This window comes from Phacochoerus africanus, chromosome 11 (genome assembly GCF_016906955.1).
Source record: "Phacochoerus africanus isolate WHEZ1 chromosome 11, ROS_Pafr_v1, whole genome shotgun sequence".
Taxonomy (NCBI): domain Eukaryota; kingdom Metazoa; phylum Chordata; class Mammalia; order Artiodactyla; family Suidae; genus Phacochoerus; species Phacochoerus africanus.
The window spans coordinates 48,155,027-48,174,151 of record NC_062554.1 but is presented as its reverse complement, the minus strand read 5'-3'; the positions used below and the strand labels follow the sequence as shown (position 1 = coordinate 48,174,151).

At 47.3% G+C, this 19,125-nt stretch overlaps 1 protein-coding gene across 4 annotated transcripts in view; it reads right to left on the bottom strand.

Moving 5' to 3' along the window:
- SORL1 (sortilin related receptor 1) overlaps positions 1–19,125 on the bottom strand; it is a 166,799-nt gene that overhangs the window by 119,970 nt on the left and 27,704 nt on the right. For all 4 annotated transcript variants that reach the window (XM_047753214.1, XM_047753215.1, XM_047753216.1 and 1 more), the window contains exons 4-6: positions 15,300–15,461; positions 13,698–13,765; positions 7,822–8,002 (exon numbers count right to left, since the gene is read on the bottom strand). In XM_047753214.1, the coding sequence (XP_047609170.1) occupies positions 7,822–8,002; positions 13,698–13,765; positions 15,300–15,461 (411 nt within the window). The remainder of the gene's footprint in view (positions 1–7,821; positions 8,003–13,697; positions 13,766–15,299; positions 15,462–19,125) is intronic.

The following is a 19,125-nucleotide window of genomic DNA, read 5'->3' as shown; positions in this document are numbered from 1 at the left end:
AACTCCAAAAGTAGGTTTTTTAAATAGGCCAGGTAGAGAAGCATAAAAGACTGCCTTTCCAAAATGGTACCCTGAAAACCACACAATAGCTTTAGCTTGTCCTCGGTATGGCGCTGAAGAAGTAATGGATTGAAAACACAAAATGCATTCCCTGAATAAGAAAAGAGTTCCCAGCAAAACTGCTATGTGTACATCCCCAAAGCCCTCCTTAAGTCAATAAAGTTTTATAGCTATGTAAAAAGGTCAGCTGAGAAAAAATAAAAAGGTCAGTTGATGTATCACCTATATAAATCCTTATGAATTTATGTAAATACAGAGATATCAATGAAACACTTTTTTTATGCTTTATGTTTCTTCATTACTCCCTACTGCAGTTAGACCTTAGAAAAGGAGCCATTTTTCTCAGTGACACTCAGGCCCATTATTAAATGTTTTTAATGACGGCTGCTAGGAGGCCTGAGAACAGAGAATGGAAACCAAGGCATAAATGCAAAAAAATCACAGAATACGAAGGTCATGAAAAGCCTCTGAACACATCCATCCCACTTCCTTCTGAGAGAGTTAGTCCTAAATCTCGATAATTAGGTTTACTCTTAATACATTCATGAAAGAGTTATTTTAATATTTCACTACCACCAAGAAAAGTATTAACAATGAAACTGTGGCGCACTGTTGATTGTAAGCTGTATTTCCTTTTCTTTTTGGCCACACCCACAGTATACATAAGTTCCCCGGCCAGAGAGCAAATCGGAGCCACAGCAATGACACCACCACTTAACTGCCAATATCCATCATCCCTTTCTTCCAGGCAACAGGACCTGGATGGCCACCCTAATAAAAGTCTAAGGCTCTCTTCCTTTCCTGCAACTCTGGGTGGTCATGTGACTGAGTCCCAAACAAGGAGATGCAAACAGATGCTGTGCTGAGTTTCTAAGAAAGCTGCTTAAAGGCACCAAATCGGCTGGAAGGGGTCCTATGCTGGCCTGCCTGCCTCTCCTTATTCAGCCAAGAGAATGGAAGGCTAACAAATATCTTAGACCACAAGGAAACTCTGAGAATAGAAATCATTAATTTGGCTGGTAGAACAGAAAGATAGAGGCCTGGGTCCCGATAACACCAGGGTAACAATATACCAGCCCTAGACAGCCTACCTCCAGGCAGCACTGATGAGAGAAAAGCAAACTTCTGTGCTGGCTAAGCTGCTTTTATGTCTAGTCTGATACCGGTAGCTGAACACAATGCCAAACCGACACGTGCAAATTTCTTTTTCACGTACAGATTAGATCGTGATAGAAATACTGTTGTGCGACTCAACTTTTTTCATTAACAAGGGTATCATTCTATGGAGTTCCCATTGTGGCTCAGCAGTAACAAACCCGACTAGTACACATAAGGATGTGGGTTCAATCCCTGGCCTCGCTCAGTATGGTGAGGACCTGGTATTGCTCTGGCTGTGGTATAGGCCGGCAGCTACAGCTCCAATTCGACCTCTAGCCTGGGAACCTCCATATGCCAAGGGTGTGGCCCTAAAAAGAAAAAACAAACAAAAAAGAGTATCATTCTAGAATTAAACTTTTTCCATCAATAGTGCATCTTAGACATCTTTCACTTACAGCTATTGATGGCCATTTAGGTTATCTTCAGACGCATTCTTCAATGAATATACGTGTATATATTACCCTTTTCACAGCTACACAAGAATATCTGTAGTATTTGAAGGATAGTTGCCTTCTTAGAATTCCTAGGTCAAACTTTTGATAGAGAGTATAAATGGCCTTCCTGAAAGGCTATTCCAGTTAATATATCTAACCAGCACACATACCCTTCACAAACAACTAGGAATTATTTAAATGTTTTAATGTATGCCAATATTACAGGGTCTGCGAATTTATCATGTTTTTTTCATTGGACGCTTTCATTTCTGATAAGTAAAAAATAAATACAAGAATGTGAATAATCTGAATTTCAGAGAGTGTATTTACACTGATGTTTGAGATTATGTCCGTAGCAAAAAGAAATGAGAAGGCAGGAGAAAAGAGCAGAAAGGAATTGAATAAATGACATATTCCTGCCAAGAGAAGGCCAAAGGGTGTCACAGTGAGCCATTCAACTGAAAGTTTGACAGAGAAAATTAGTGGGGGAAAAAAAATGAGGGGCCCCACAGCCTGATGGTGGACAAAGACATCAGTTCAGAGGCACTTGGCTAAAACATCCACTGCCACCTTTTCTCTTGAAGCACTAACAAAGTTTCAGTAAAGTACCATCTACATTCATATTGTTTATACCTAATTATTTATAAATAAAATGATATATCTGGGATTTGCTTTAAAATAGGCCAGACAGGAGTTCCCTGGTGGCTCAGTGGTTTAGGGATCTGGTATTGTCACTGCTGTGGCTCGGACTGCTGCTGTGGCCCAGGTTCAATCCCTAGCCCGGGAATTTCTGCATGCCACAGGTGTAGCCAAAAAAATAAAAAATAAAATAGTCCAGGAAAAAAAGAAGTAGTGTGGAGACAGCCAAAAAGAGATTAGCAAAGGTAAATAATATTGAGATTGAATGAGGGCACCGGGGGGGGGGGGGGGGGGGGTTATATCAGTACAAACTGTTCTTTTACGTAGATTTGAAAATGTCCATAATAAACCGTTTGCAAAGTTAATATTAATTGAAAGCACTTCCAGAATGGCAGAGTAAGGAATTCTAAAAACCCATTCATCCATGAAAACCACAAGAACACTAACAAAAATTTCTCAAAATCAACTTTTTCAGAATCCTGAAAATTTAATAAAGGCTTACAAAAACCCAAGCAGCCTTTATTTATTCAAGACAATGACTGAAGCTTGGTAAGAATAGCTAACTTGGTGATGTTTTAACTTGTCCTAACCCCATCCCTCTTCTCTAGCTATGCCGTAGCCTGGGAAACTCACAGCCTCACAGCTATAATAGCTGTGAAAACCAGCAGCCCAGCAGCCACCAGCAAGGACAGAACAGATCTGGAGCTTCCCAGATGCCCCACAGCCAGAAGATGGTCAGATGTGATCTGCCTGGTGGCTGGCTTGAAAGCTGCATTCTCAGGTCCTCTCTTTATATAACCTGACTCAGCTCACTGTACAAACAGACCAGGCATTTATAGGAAACAGTGACAAGTGGCAAATATTTTAACACAGAGCGTGGAGTTCCCACTGCAGCTCAGTGAAAACAAATCTGACTAGTATCCAGGAGGACTCGGGTTCAATCCCTGGCCTCACTCAATGGGTTAAGGATCCAGCATTGTCGTGAGCAGTTGTGTAGGTTGCAGATAAGGCTTGGACCCCGAGTTGCTGTGGCTGTGGTGTAGGTCAGCAGCTACAGCTCTGATTCAACCCCTAGTCTGGGAACTTCCATATACCACAGGTGTGGTCCTAAAAAGACCAAAAAAAAAAAAAAAACCCGCCAGACCTGCTGGAGAAATAGTATCTCACTTGGCGATAACAAGAGGCAAGCTAAAAAGCATAAATGGAAAAATGTCCAGAAGAGGCTCTGATAAGCTCTGAAATATTCCAGGAAATCTATAAGGTCACACACGTAAGGGCTGTACGTATGCTCAGGAAAGAGGTAAAAGAGCCTGGTCCATCACATCCAGCTGATAACCTTGAGAGTCTAACAAAAACAAGAAGTGAAGGCTAAGGCAGAGCTGCAGAAGGCACTGAAAGCATGTCCCCAACACACCCGCAGCAAAGGCTGCCAGAAGAATGGTTCAAAGCACTTAAGGAAATCTCTGCTCAATCATTAGCTGACTGCTAACGGTCAGTATTTCAACAGGCAGACACAGCGAAGGATGCAAACTTTACAAAATTAATGAACTCACCAAACAAAACAAGGCAACAACAATAATACTAACAAAAGGCAACAACAAAAAACCCTGAAAAGGGGTTACTCTGATATGAGGAGTTGCCATATTTTATTTCTTGGTACTACAGTTTTATTTTTAATCCATAATATGTTCAAGCTTTTTTTTTTTTTTTTGGCCGCAATGTGCAGTGGCTTGCTGTGGGATCTCAGTTCCACTCAGTTCCTGTGTGAACCCAGGCCACAACAGTGAAAGCACTGGATCCTAATCCTAACCACTAGACCACCAGGGAGCTCCCTGTTTGGGCTTTATTGCTGTATATGAGTTATAAGCATTCAAATGTTTATACCTAGGTCTCTGTTTGGATACGTTTAAGTAACATAATTCAAATAATTTGTCAATAGTCTCATTTTGGTCAGTTATCCTACAATTCACACCCCCCAACTATGACTGGCTGACTTCTCACAAAGAAGCCCACAATTCTGAAGCAAATTACTAAGGTTTTCTGTTACCACTATCAGCATTAGAGACTTTAAATTAGCATAATGATGGTTAGAAGTTGGTGTCCAAGAGTGACATTAGTGGTTCGTTGGTCAGAAGAGTGAAAGCACAAATGAGTCCTCTGGAGAAATCAGCAGCACACAAGATATCCAAAGTAGCCATAAAATCCCAAAGGGAACACTCTGGCATGAACACAGCAGAGCAATTTAGAGAGGCCGATCCCCTAAACTCCAAGAAGGGTGATGCCTCAGACTTGCAAAGCTCTTCCATTAGAGATTCTGGTTGTCTGAGGCCAGCTGAAAGGGGAACAGAATCCTGCCTCTACAACGATCAGGGAACTTTTCCTATGCAGGTCTGTATAGATATAGTTTATACTTTGTGGGTCATCCTGTCTCTAGGCAACTATTCATTCCTGCCATTGTAACAGATGAGCAGCAACAGACAACACATAGCAAATGAGCCCAGCTGTGTTTCAATAAAACTTTACTGACAAAATCAAGTGGACCACCGTGGTTTGCCAAGCCTGCTCTGGCGCGCTATGTCTGCATCCTGCAGGGGGAGGCTGCATCACCTTTTTAATGCACACAGGGGCCTCCATCAAGCCTTTGCATCAGGTGCTGGCTGACTGCTGCACTGTTTGTGCAACAAATGTCTGAGTCTAGCTTTCAGGAGAAGCTGGGAGTAAAGCTACAGAGCAAGGGCTGAGCCTCACCTCCCTCCAACTTTCTGGCAACTATGGTCACCTACCAGGAAGAAACTAACCGCTGTATCTTATCAAGTTCACAAACTGGTATCAGTGGCTTTGCAGAGGTACCTCACTGTTGCTTGTTACGTATCACTGCTTCTTTCATTGCTTGCTTCTATCATTTTGATGTAGACTATTAAGTGAGCTTTATGTCAAAAAGCAAGGACAAAAACATTAAACTCGAGTTTAAAAAAAAAAAAAATCAAAGAGCTTCAGACACAAAGTATTGTGAAGTAGCAAGAGCCAGGCCAATAGGGGATTCTAAAGACTTGGGAACCAGCTCCAGTCCAGAACTCAGAGGGCTGCCCCAACATGTTCTAAAAGACTAACTTGCAAAGAACTAGAATCATTCACTGGGCTGGAAAAAAAAGGGTTAACGGCCCCCAAACCAAGTTTCTATGGTTTTGCAATTAGTTCTTTGACTTTCGTAATCTGATGTGAATCCATTTAACATTTAAGTTGCTCAGAATTCCCCAAACCCCAGACAAGAAGTTATATTTGCAGGCTTCACGCTCCACCTGATAAAGTTATCCAACCAAGGCCAGGGCTGGTTATCCTTACAGCTTAGGACACTCATGCAATATGGAGGAAAGTACCCATTCTATCATCCACTGCCAGTTGTGCTTCTTCTCTCATCAACCTATCCACTGAGAAACGTTCCTTTGATCATGTAACTATCATAGAAACCTTCTGCTTGTAAAAGATCCCAGGGAAGCATTTCTCAAATTGCAGAGATTCCTAGGCTTCCTACAGACGGTTCAAGGGGGGGAGAAATGCATTTGGGCCCTGCCATCTGCATTTTAACAAGGGCCTTTGCTGATGCTGCCACAAGTGATCCTAAGACAACACTTCCAGGAGGTGGCCCTGCTCCTCCTACCTAGAGCCTCTACACCTTGGCACCTGGTGGTCTGTCCACGTGCTCAAGGAAGAAGCCAACACAACTACAATTCTGCCCACAAAACCACATAAACAAGCCACACACAGAGTTGAGAATCAGTAATTTCACACCCCCACTTCCCACCCCACCCAAAAACCCTAGTAGCCTAATCTTTCCAAATTAGGCAAAGATTCATTCAACACTACTGAACTCCTGCTATGTATCAACCATTGTACACGATACCAATTATCATATCAGTGATGATCAAACAGACGCAGCCCCTGATCCTACCACTGGCCAGGAATAATAAAAGATACTACCACCAGCACTCCGCAAATCAGCTCTGTCCAGAGAACAGACACAGCTCTGAGGTCGGAACGAAGGGCCTAGAAAGCTCCAAATGGGATGTAACATACTCTTAGGTGTGAGATCTAGAAATAAGTGTGACAGGGTAAAGGTACAACAGCGCTCGACTTCAGCCCCGACTTGGTCAGTAGAATAAATCTGGGAATCAGTCGCCGGGCCTTAAGATGAAGAAATTAAAATCATACAAAATAGCCAGACCCAGGGAAGTAAAACAAAAAAGACCTATGAGCACCAGAGGGCTGGAGACAAAGTCTTCAACACAACCGAACTTGAGGCCGCCCAACTGGATGTCACAAGGTACCAGTCCGCAGGCCTGACTTGTCACCTCTACATTCCTACCATGTCCCTGCCCGAGGCAACCCAAGGATGTGTGTGTTCTTGGGCTGTCCTGTGTGTGTGAGAGAGAAAGAGACAGATAGGCAGGGAGGAAATGATCCAGGGAGGACTCAAGGCAGACAGCCCAACAGAAGAAAACATGCTGCATTTTAGCGCTTTTTAAAAACATTTTGCTGGGTGTATAACAGGGAACCCCTCTTCCCTATAGCCACCCCCCCTCCACATCTTCTCCATCCTCACTCCCTACTTCCCCTATTGGGGGGATCCTCTCTCTACCCTAGAATTCCTACCCAGGGCATTGACCTACTCCTGCCTGGCCAGCTACCAACCGTATACATAAGTGAGAACCTGGAGGAAAACATGCCATCTGGCTTTAGTCCCCATGGTTCACAGTGACAGGAAAGAGAAGGTCACCAGGGACCTTCGCCAGAGCCCAAGGTCGAGGAGGCACTGGCTGCGTTACGAAAGCAAGCTTACAGCCCCCAGGAAGAGCCAACCAAGCTACTCTTGCCTGGTCCAGGCTTTTTCCTTTCCCCAAGGGTAGTATGGTTGCAACCTGATACAGCAGAGAGGCAAGGCTGGTTAAATAATCAACTGGTTTTAAATGAGCAAGCCCTCCGTGTCAGCATGTGGCTGTAACACATCAAATCGAGAAGATTTTCCCAAAGGCTGGGAGTTAAGCTACTTACTGACAGCTGGAGGCTTCATTACCGCTTTTCTTAGACCATTAACTCCCACTAGCCAATGACTACACATTCTATTAGCCACGTAAATTAACACATGTCCAAAAGTCGCAATGAAATCGGACAGTGTCGAAGGGAAATCAGGCGGTGAGATTCAAGAAAAGAGCCACTTAGCCCCACCCCTCCTTTCTGTGCTAATTGGGATTTCAGAGAAATGTGTTTTTGCCAAAGATGCTTGGCTTCCAGGACAGGACTGAATTCCTAGCACCCAGAGACATTCTGGGTGCTTGTCTAAGCTTCTCCACTCCTCCACCTCCCAAAACCTTCCAGGTCCCTTGGAATGGCCATCTATGTCCAGCATCTACAGTCCAGTCCCCCGCACAAGCATGCAGCCCCTGCTTGCACAGGCTCACCCACTGGACCACAGAATGCCCCGCCACCGAAGGGAAACGCAAAAGCACTTCACCCCTTAGTGCCTCCAACTTACCACCACCTTTGTGGCAAACATGTACTTGTCCCGAAGCTGGAAGTCCCTCACTTCCTCCAGGATCACCTCCAGGTTCTCCCGGGACTGGAAGAAGTCTGTACTTCGGAAAACCGTGGAGTAGCCAGAGGGTTCGTGCCGCTCAACGTAGATGGTGTTTGGCTTGTCGTAGGGATCAACTCCCCTGGAAGGAAAGGAAAAAAAAAAAAAAAAGTTTGCCATCATGTTGAAGGCCTGGAGGTTAACCATGAAATCAATGAGAACTCAGGACCACCATGGTGGCATCTACAAGTGACACTCCGTGCGCTATAAGCATCCCCTTGGTTACTCCTTGGCTCGGGAGAAAGGGAAAGCCACTGCCACTTGGAAGGCATTTTCTGCTGGTACTGCTGTTCATAAGGTGGCCTGGGTTTCCCTCCAGGCAGGCTTGGGCTGTGCTCGAGGAGAAGGAAGGGAAGATAAAGGAAAAGGCAGACGAGGGCTTCAGAATCAGTAAGCAATGGACTGCTTGCATGAGGCTGTCAGCAAGTTTCCAGCCTCAAGTCACAAATCTCAGAGGAACAAAAGAGAGCTTATCCCCAGGATCTGTGTTCTGAGAACTAACTCTAGAGGAAAGCACAGGAAGGACCAGAGAGGCCCTCTTCCTAACAGACCCTGCCCTTTGTCTGTCCCTCACCACTGCCACTGGTCTGTGCGACCAGCGTTCATCCTGACAGTGCAAACTCATCTCCCACGAGGCTCCTTCCCAAACTCTTCCTCATATGACTGATCCCATAGGCGTCCTTTGGAAACACACGGCGCCCCTCCCTGTCTGTGCTTCTGTCCACACTACCTACACCCCCCTCCTCCAGGATGCCCTCCACAAATACTCTCATCTGCACATCTAAATCCTACTCACCTTCTAGGTCAAGTGCAAATACTCTTCTTTCAGGAAACCTTCCTCCCTGCTCTGATCCCTTCTCCCAACACTAGCAGTGCTCAATTCCAAGCCTTTCTTATGGGCTTCAAACAAAGGCAGAAAACCGCCTTGGTTGTGCAGATGCTGGAATCTGTCTCCTTACCTTATACAGTGGTGCTTCATACCCACTCTATCATATTGCTCACCATAATGTGTTCGTCTGAGCCTCCCAGACAGAGTACAGATTCAAGCCATGTCTTGCATTTCTTTTCATCCTATGGAGTCCCTAACTGAGTTGACCTTCGCTGCATGATCCATGGACCATGTTACAGAGGTGCTTCCAAACTGGTAACTGCAGAGTGATTAGATCAAACTACCTCGAGGAGAATCTCTGCCCTGGTGTGACCCCAAATAAGGCCACCAAGAGCAGCCTGGGGTAGGAGGAGCCACTCAGCTGCCTGAGGTTTCCTAACACACCCAAGAACACCACGGCCAGGGGGACCACTCAGCAAGCGGGAAAAACAGCTGGAAAAAATCAGGACGAGAGGGTCACAGTAGTGAGGACCCAAGGAGAAGAGGAAGGACTCAGTAAGGGGACTGTCTTTGTACAGTTCTGCAGGCACAATGGCTCTGGGGGTAATGAAGGTAATGATGGGGAATTCCTTCAAAGATGTACAGCTAGAGGCATGTTCCAGGGGAGGGGAGGGAAAGAACAGAAAAACAAAGGAGCCTCTTTTTGCAAGGGGGAAGGCTCGCCTTTGGCTCTATGATCTAGAGTCTTAGTTGGACACTGGAGAAACCAGCCTCTCCCATTGTGAGAAAGCCACAGTCACCATCAGGTGCCGTGTGTGCAGGGTGGGGTGGGGCGGGGTGGGAGGGGGAGGAGGACGTGTTCTCTTCCACATTTAGAAGTACAGATTAAAGTACTTCCTCGATGCTAGAGGATATGCAAATGAAAACACGCTGGATATTTTTGAAAAGGCAGAGAGGAAGGGACCTTTATTCAGAACACTTTGAGATGGAGCTCACCTCTATTATGCCTTCGTAGTCAAAAACAGCAGCCAACATGGAGAGAAGGCAAGAGCTGGGACTCGCATTCCAGTTCTCTTTCGTCATCTGCACTTGAATCTCTAGCTGCTGAGAGCTGCTCCCCCTTTCCATGCTCGGTGACACCTACTTGCCCTGTTCTCTTTACCCTCATTTGGAATTTTCAAGTCTTGCTCCATTTCTGAGCACAGCCACGGGTCCTTGCCTGGCCCCACCTGCCTGGCTTAGTGATGCTCCACAGGGCATCCTTGAGCACCCCGACCCCCCCCCCATGCCTCTTCCTCTGTCCTGTTTGCCAATCTCCAGCTCTGATAACAGAAATCCCTGGTTTTCCTCGCTCCTGCAGCTCCCAGGCTACCCAGCATTGTTGAGCAAATTCTCTGAGAAGTTAGATTACACTCCCACCTATTACAAGGAATCCTAAGGGAAAATCCCCCCCATAGCCTGAAATACTCTGACACCCTAATTATCTACAATAAGACAGGCCAGCCCTTTCCTCTAAGATATCTATCTGCCTGTCTGCACAGAAACAGAAAATACAACACACAAATTCCCAAACGTGAAGTTCCTCTATTTAGTCATCTTGCTGGTTTGCCCTCTCAATACATGATTCTCCAAACAGGTAGAAGAGCCATTTGTCCCTTTAAAGTTCAAAGAAAGCACACAAAAAAAGTCTGTAATGGTATTTCTTGGGTAGCGGTTGCAACTGGATGAGATTATGGTTTTAATTTCACTTAAGAATCTACAACCTCTCTCCAAAGAAAATAACAAAAAGGTCAGAAACAACTGTCCTCTATAAAAAGAAGTCCACTGGAGCCTGAAGATACTCAGCTGTAAATCCCCTCTCTGCTCCACTCTTCTTTACTGTCCTTAATTATTGCCTATTCATAGAAGCAATATGAACTCAAAGACATTCCTCTTCAAACTGAAGACTGAACGATTCACAGACAGGATCTACATCTTACGGGGCTATTACACCTAGTGAGGACTCAAACTACATGTAAAAGTCAAAAGACAAGTGGCAAGCTGGGAAATATAAATATGAACACAGATACAGGCTGTCTCATACCACAAAGGACTAATCTCAAATATATAAAGAGCTCCAGGAAATCAATAATAAAGACTAACAATCCAACAGAAAAAGGGCAAAGAGCATGAACAGACATGTCCCCTCCCCCAAAAAAAATGACCCTTAAGTAGGTTAAAAGATGTTCTCATTCCTAATAAGAAAAATGCAAATTAAAACTATACTGAGATACTATTTGTCTAACAGATTAGCTCTGGAAAAAGGTACAATTCCATGTTGAGAATGAGTGCAAAAGTTGGCACTTTCTACATAGAATCTGCCAAAGTTATCATTTCAACGCTTCATTCACTGGGGATGTATCAATACAAAACTAACAAAAGACTGTGCCCTTATGGAGCTTTAATTCTATTAAAGGGAGAAAGACAACCACAATAAGAGTATATCAGGGATACCTGCTGTGGCTCGGCAGGTTAAGAATCTGACATAGTGTCCATGAGGATGCAGGTTCAATCCCTGGCCTCCATCAGTGGAGTAAGGATCTGGTGTTGCCACAAGCTGTGGCAATGGTCACAAGCTGCAGCTCAGATCTGGTGTTACTGTGGCTGTGGTATAGGCTGGCAGCTGCAGCTACAATTTGACCCCTACCCTGGGAACTTCCATACGCTGCAGGTGTGGCTGTAAAAAGGAAAAAAAAAAAAGAGTATATTAGGATGTGATGGGTGCTATGCAAAAAAAAAAAAAAAGAAAAAAAGAATACATCAAACTACAGAGGATTGGAAATGACAGGGGAAGAGTTGCAATTTTAATAGGTTCCTTAGGATAGGGCTCATTTAGGTGTTATTTAAGCAGACTTGAGGGAGGTAAAGGAGAAAGCCATAAGTATGTCTTTAGTAAAAGCATTCTAGGCAGAGAAAATAACAAGTGCAAAAGCCCTGTGATAGGAGTGTAGCTGAGAACAATGATGATGCACACTGAAGCGTTCAAAGAAGAACATGATCTGACCTGTTTTTAACAGGATCAAAATGGCCATGTTCTGAGAACCACTGGCAGAAGGACAAGAGCAGAAGCAGAAAGACCAGGTGGATGACTAATGAGTGGCAACAGTGGTTGGAGTTAAGCAGAAGCTGAGTAGAGGCTGCTGGATATATACTGAAGGTAGAGCCAACAGGATTTCCTGATAGGCTGGATGTGAAGCATGACACAAACATGGAATCAGTGATGACTCAGAGGTTCTGACCTGAGCAACCAGAAAGGGAAACGGGGTCGAGCTGATTCAGGGCGGTGAAGGTCAAGAGGTGTCAAGTCTGGTAGGTGTGCATGGGGTGACTGACTCACTGACTCACCGCGTCTACTCCTGGAAATCCGTCCTACACATTCATCAGCGTACGTACAATTCACATATTCAAGACTATATACCTCATCCCTGTAACAGTAAAAGCTCAGAAGCAACTAAGACCAGAAACAACTCTCCTTCTTAAAGGGTAGCTCTGCTGATTTCACTTTCCTTCTCAAAATCCTACAATGGCTCCCCACTGCTCTCAGAATTCAGCCCATATTCCTTTATCGAGCACTGCAGATTCTGATACCAATATCCCTTTCCAAACCTCACCCACTACACTGTCCAAAAATAAGACTCAGTGTTCTCTACCCAAGGACCACAGTGTCTCATCTCCGCTTCTGGCCATTCTGTTCCCATCTAGAATTCCCACCCTGCACACCTGCACGCAGCCACATCCTACCTGTCATGCACATCCTGGATCAATGGTCACCTCCTCAGGGGAGCTTCCCATGATCCTCCTATCTGAAAGGTGTAGCTCCCTCCTCTGACTTCTGTGCTTTTCTTTCTTTCTTTCTCTTTCTTTCCGCCACACTCGCAGAATGTGGAAATTCCCAGGCCAGGGATTAAACCAGAGCCACTGCAGCAGATAACACCAGATCCCTAACCCACTGTGCCACAAGGGAACTCTTGTGCTTTCTTCTTTCTTTTTTAATGGCCATACTCTCAGCATATAGTAGTTCCAGGGACTGAATCCAAGCCACAGCTGCAGCAACACTGGATCCTTTAAACAACTGTGCTGGGCCAGGGATCAAACCCACACCTCCGCAATGACCCAGGACACTGCAGTTGGTTTCTTAACCCACCACACAACAGCAGGAACTCCCTATGCTTCTTTCAGGTGTGTTATATGCATAAAATGTCTTTTTTTAATCTCCTATAACTGCAATCGCCTTAATAACTATATCCGTCAATTATCCAACTTCTTACACTCTAAAGAACCCAGCATGCTTTATATTAAGCAGACATTCAAAAAAACACGTTATAAATGAACAAATGAATGGTTTGTTTTTGCTTTTTGCTTTTTAGGGCCACACTCGTGGCTAGAGGTCAAAATGGAGCTACAGATGCCAGCCTACACCACAGCTGCACCAAATCACAGCTGCATCTGCGATCTACAGCACAGCCCACACCAACGCCGGATTCCCTAACCCACTGAGCGAAGCCAGGGATTGAACCCCCATCCTCATGGGTACTGCTGGATTGGTTTCCACTGAGCCACGATGGGAACACCACAAACGAATGAACTTCAGAGAAAGATCCTCACTTTTTATATGGCTCCAAAAATGAAGTTCTTTTAGAAAGTCTAATATATACAAGAGCTTCAAGATTCCCCTGGGTTCCCTGATATACTGAAAAAAAAAAAAAAATCACTCCTCTCACAAGTAACCTTCCTTTCTCATCCCCCCTGGTGAGTCTACTATCCCTATAGCTCCAATTCCAGGTCTGGAATGTGTATTTCCTGAACCAGCTGCTTCACATTTCAGCTGAGGGCAGGTTTGCCCTCCATGCAGGAGCTAGAACTGAAGCAAGGAAATTATGTAACTCGTTTCTTAGATGGCACGACTTACCAAGAAAAGGATTTCACATGTTCCTGAATCATGATCCAGGTCTGGCCAAAATCATCTGACTTCCATAGCTGCAAAGACCAAAGCGAGAAGTGGTCACGATGCCAGAGATATGATGTAAGATGCCCAAACGGCATCGCCAGCCAACATCCACAGAAACCCCACCCTGATGATATGCCGCCTATAAAGACAGGCATTCAGATCCTGTAGGCCAGCTTGGTTATCCCAAGGTAGGGTTGGGGAAGGTAGGACAGATCACCTGTGCCGCCTTCTCCATAGTTACCAAGTTCTCTACAGCAACAGAAAGGAAAAATGATTGTGACTTGACTTATGAATTACCAGAAACCGGCCCTCAGATGATGGTTAAAACAAAAGGATTAGACTCGGTACTTCTTGCCTGGGAAACAGTATCCTTAAAAAATGAGAGAGAGAGAAAATGGAGTTCCCGCCATGGCACAACAGAATTGGCAGTGTCTCTGAAGGACTGGAACACAGGTTGCATCCCTGGCTCAGCACAGTGGGTTAAAGATCCACCCCTGCTGCAGCTGTGGTGTAGGTTGCAACTATGACTCAGATCTGATCCCTGGCCCGGGAACTCCATATGCTGCAGGGTGGCCAAAAAAGAGAAAGAGGAAAAAAAAAAAACCATCATGGGCCACGATGATCAAAGCTGAATGGAGAGGACTCCGGCTAAACACAGGCTCAAAAGAGCACCAAAGGGAATCCACTGAATACACAGGGTGTGGCTGGGAGTAGCTGACCTGCCGATCTTTGACAAAGCCCCTCAACTTTCAGACACAAAACCTGCAGATTCTTGCGACCATAGGGGCCAGGGAGTAAGAAACAGGAGACCAAAAATAACACTAATCCACCTACACCGGTAAACCGACCCAGCCCATACTTAGGTTACTCCCTAAGGCAAGTGAAGATAAACAGATCATGTTTTGATCAAACAACCTGCAAAGCAAAAGAAACTTCCGAGGTTCCTCTGGACAAAGCTGTTTGAAACTCATCACAAACCCAACAGGATCGACAGGTTTCACGGGATTACGCCAGATCAATACTCTTGACTTGGCAAAAGTTTCACCCTTGAGATAAACATCTTACTCAGGCTTTCTGCCCATCCATCACCTTTCCTTGCATCCAAATACACACATTTGTATTACATGCACATGCGTGCGCACACACGCACAAGACTTAAAATTAATGGTAATTTCAAATAAATGGTAAGCAAAGGCAGTCTGTTTAGAGTGGAGGGTGGGAAGGGTAGAAATGTGACAAGCGGTCTCAGCAGAGCTCAGATGCCAGCCTTCTCTACCCGGCTCTCGGGTTCAATTCCAGAGCCCCGATGACCCCCAGGACTAACAAAGGTGCACCTGCACCGCAAGGGCCTGATGTGTAACTAACAGGGCCCGCCAAGGCCTAGGTGTTGCTTCCTGGCTGGGATGCAGAACAAGCATGCCAGGGAGAGATATTCGTCCTCAGCCACGGGAAGCGCAACAATAGCTCCAAAGAAGAGGAGGAGGGGCCAGGGGAGGTCACGGGAAAGCCAGGCAGGCCACACTCGAGGAGCCCCGCCTGACCGTGTTCCGGAAGCTCTCTTACCTGCTTGTTGGGGTGAGACCTGTCAAAGCCCAGGAGGAGGTTGGAGGCCTTACTATGCAGGAGGAGGTCGGCTGCCCGGAACGGGATGGAGAAGCCCTGGATGGTGTTGCAGAAGTCAAACGTGGTCCAGAGGTACTGGGCATAAGCGTCTGCAAAGATGTACTGCAAGGGAAAGGAGGCGCTCAGAGCAGGGCCTGGCTGGACCCCCCAACACCCCGACCCCGACGGTGTTTGGCCACACCCACGTGCAGGGGCCAGGGACCAGCCAGCAGACTCATGGCTTTCCTGCCATCTCCCCAGCAACAAAGAGATGCTGGTGGCACCACCCAAGGCCTGGCTCGGGGCTGGGTGCAGACAGGCTGGGGTGAAGCCCGATGGTGCTCCTATCTGACCAGGCAATGAAGCTGGTCAAGACTCTATTTTTTCCTTCACTGGCCTCGCCTTTCTCACTCCCCAGGAGCTCCCGGGGTCTGAAGCAGAAGGTGGCTGCAGGAGGCTGGACAGAGAAGGCCGGCTGCACACGGGCGGGCCTGCTGCACTCTCCCCCGCCTTCCCAGAAAGGCTGACGACCTCACGCCCACCCGGAAAGCTGACTTCTCCTTCCTGCCGCTCTGCCAGGTGAATGGGCAGCTCTGAGGACCCAGCTGCCCCTGGGGCTGGCAGACACAGTCTGGGGCACCCCAGGCCGGCAGGTGCCTCACCCACACAGGTGTGTGACCCTGAACCAGTCTGGCCAGGGAGTGACTGCTGGCCTGAAGAGTCCTCAAGGGGAAAGGAACGAAGCGATTCAAGTGAACAAATGTGCACAGAATGGTCACCCTGGACCAGATGCGGGGGGCGGGGCCCAAAGAAAACACAGGAGCCTTCCTCTCATGCATCTTCCACCTAACATGGGAGAAGGACATGTCCCCAGACAACTATCGTTCAAGGAAAATGTGATTAACTGAGAAACCATGGACAGAGTCCTAGGAAAGCACAGACTGCAGGTCAGTTCCGGTTTGGAAGATCAGACATGACTCCGTGGGAGATTTGGGCCTTGAAGGGCAGGCAAGACTTTCGCAGGGAAGGAACAGGCCAAGTCAAGGGCAGTCTGAGTTTGGGACCAGAAGAGGAGGGGGAAAAAAAAATACAGCATGGGGAAAAAAAAAACAAAAAAAACAATACATCACAGGTTTGATGACAGTCTTGAGAGCCTGAGGGAAATATCAGAAAATAAGGCTGCCAAAAAAAATAAAGGAGTACCCTGCTGGCCTGGTGGTTAAGGGCCTGGCATTGCCACTACTATGGTGTGGGTTCAAGCCTTGGCTCAGGAACTTCTGCATGCCATGGGCGTGGCCAAAAAAAGAAGGCTGGAAAGGCCAGATGCACAGGCCTCATGCACAGAGAGCTGGAGAACAGCCCCTGCTCCCAGGAGTACAGGGTGGCTCAGAGGATGCCTGGGAACCAAAACTAGAATAAAGGGGACCCAGCACCACCAACACCCAGCCACTGTCATCCCAGAACTCAATGATGCAAAGGACTCCGGCCAAGGACACTTTCCCTAATTGAATCTACCTGTTCCAGATCCAGCTTCAGCTCTGAATCCTTTCAGCGCCAACAGCCAGGCCCATAGGAACACTCTGCACTTGTCTGCATGTTGCTTCCTATGTTCTGGCTCCTTTCCTTCTCACTCTCTCTCCCCCATCTAGTCTGTAAACTTCCCGGGAATGTGGATTAGGTATTCTCTGCTTCCTCCACAGCAACTAATATAAAACCCCAAACTCCAGAGACACCTAATTCAATCTAACTCGAGAGGTTAGCAAATGCCGTGAGAGCAGAAACTACCAGAACCAGAAGCAACGTGATAAAAATAATTATGATCCTAAGAGGACCATCACCATCTAGGGCATGAAAGGGTCCCCCAGAAATAATGGGGCTCATCTTTCTGCTCTGAAACCGGCTTGGTTACAGCAGGAGGGAAGGTTCTCTCCGTGTGAAAAGTTTTCTCCAGAAACCTATTCCACAGCTGCCTGCACTTTCACGTACGAGAAGCTGGAAATCGTGCACTGGATTTCAGAACGCATGATGTTCACGGTCACGGCTCCAAGTTTTCAAGAGCACTTCATATGTGTCAGGCACTGTGCTGCAAGCTGGCGCGCCTTACCTCCTTTCACCCATGCAGCGCCCACAGCAACTCTGCTAAGGTACTGTTATCTCCTCTCTTACTAACGAGACACTGACGCTTCAAGAGGTCAGCCATCTACGGTGACCAGAAGGGAGCAGTCACAGCAGCATCCGGCTGGTTCAGCAATCCTTACTCTTCTTCCAACCCAAAGGCAGCTGACTGAATCCACAGGTCCTGCACTGGACTAGGCTCATTGATAGGCCTCCTCTCCGAGTCCACTCCTCAAGCTTCCCCGGGAACTCCCTGGCGTTCTGCCACAGCGTCTCATCAGTCCTCTGCACCCCACCCCTGGCCATCTGTCTCTGAGTCTCTCTTGCCAGCTCCTTGCCTTCAGGGGACCTCTGAACTCTCCCACCCTTGGTCGCTGCCTTGGTTTACGGCTCATCCTTCCACAAAGCTTCCCCCACTGCCTCCAAGAGCAAGCGTTCCGGGACTCTCCAACCTCCTCCCATCCTGGCTTCTGCCAAGAGTCTCATTTCATGACCTTCTCTACCGTCTCGGCACCGCCAGTGGGATGGCCCCAGATACTCCACTCTGTCCAGAACCGAACCCTTCGACATCTTCCCCGCAGACCCTGTTTCCCCTCCCATGTCTCAAGCCCAGTTCACAAGACCCCTTCCCCCAGCCCCACGGCTCACCCTGAGGGGCGGGTTTCTGCTCCGCTGCCTTCCTTGGGCCCCCACGTTCAACCAGCCACCTCCCCTGTTAGGTTTTCCTCTAAAACGTTTTCCACCATCAAGTGTGCCTTCCTCTTTATTCCCAGTTCTACCAGGGTGGCCCATGGCCGTACCAGAGGCATTAAGGAAACTGAGGGGTCGGCACTGGGTTTACTCCCGTCTCCTAGGACCCAGCAGGAAGTGAGATACTTAAGAGGGTGGCATTAGGTTTGGTGGAGTGACTGGGCAGCTTCATGCCTATGTTAATTAGCGTGCAGGCTCCCCGTCTGACTCTAACCTTGCCCTTCCAGCCCACCCTGCACATGGCCAGCAGACACACGGCCCTGAAAGCCGGTCTTCACAAGTAACACCCCCACTCTGACTCCTCCGAAGCTCCCTTTGGTCCTCAAGGCAGAACAAGCCCCTCCCTCTGCAGACGGGGCCTCCTGGCTGACACCAGGAAGCCATTCAGTGCAACTCCTCCCCTCCCCTGCAGAGAAGCCACATTTGGCACCTTGAAGCCTCGGCCCACGCCTTTCTCCTCCCCGAGGGTTCCCACCAGCTCTGCTGGAGCTACTGAAATCGCGCCCAACTGTAAAGCTCCAGCCCTAATCCCAAGCACCCATGAAGCCTCCCCTATCACTGATCCAACCTCACTCAGCCCAGCTCTAAGGACCCACAGCTTCCACTCTGCGCTAGGCAAGCGGGCTTCCTGCTGTCAGGGAACCTCAATACGCAGGTGCCAAGTAAGAAGCAAAGAACGTCACCCTCTGCTTTGCAGTCCCGAGGCTGTCCAGCTGTCAAGTCTGCTCAAGGTGACCCTGCAGATCTGCTGGCAAAGCTGACCTACTAGGTGCTCCCTAACCTGGGCACTTTCTGGAGCATCCTCGCCCCACCCCCACACCTCTCTGAAATCAAGCAATATCCCAGGGGCGCCACATCCTTCAGCTTAAAGCTGTTTCCTCTTAAAATACAAAGACCTCCAAAACAACAACAAAAGACTCTC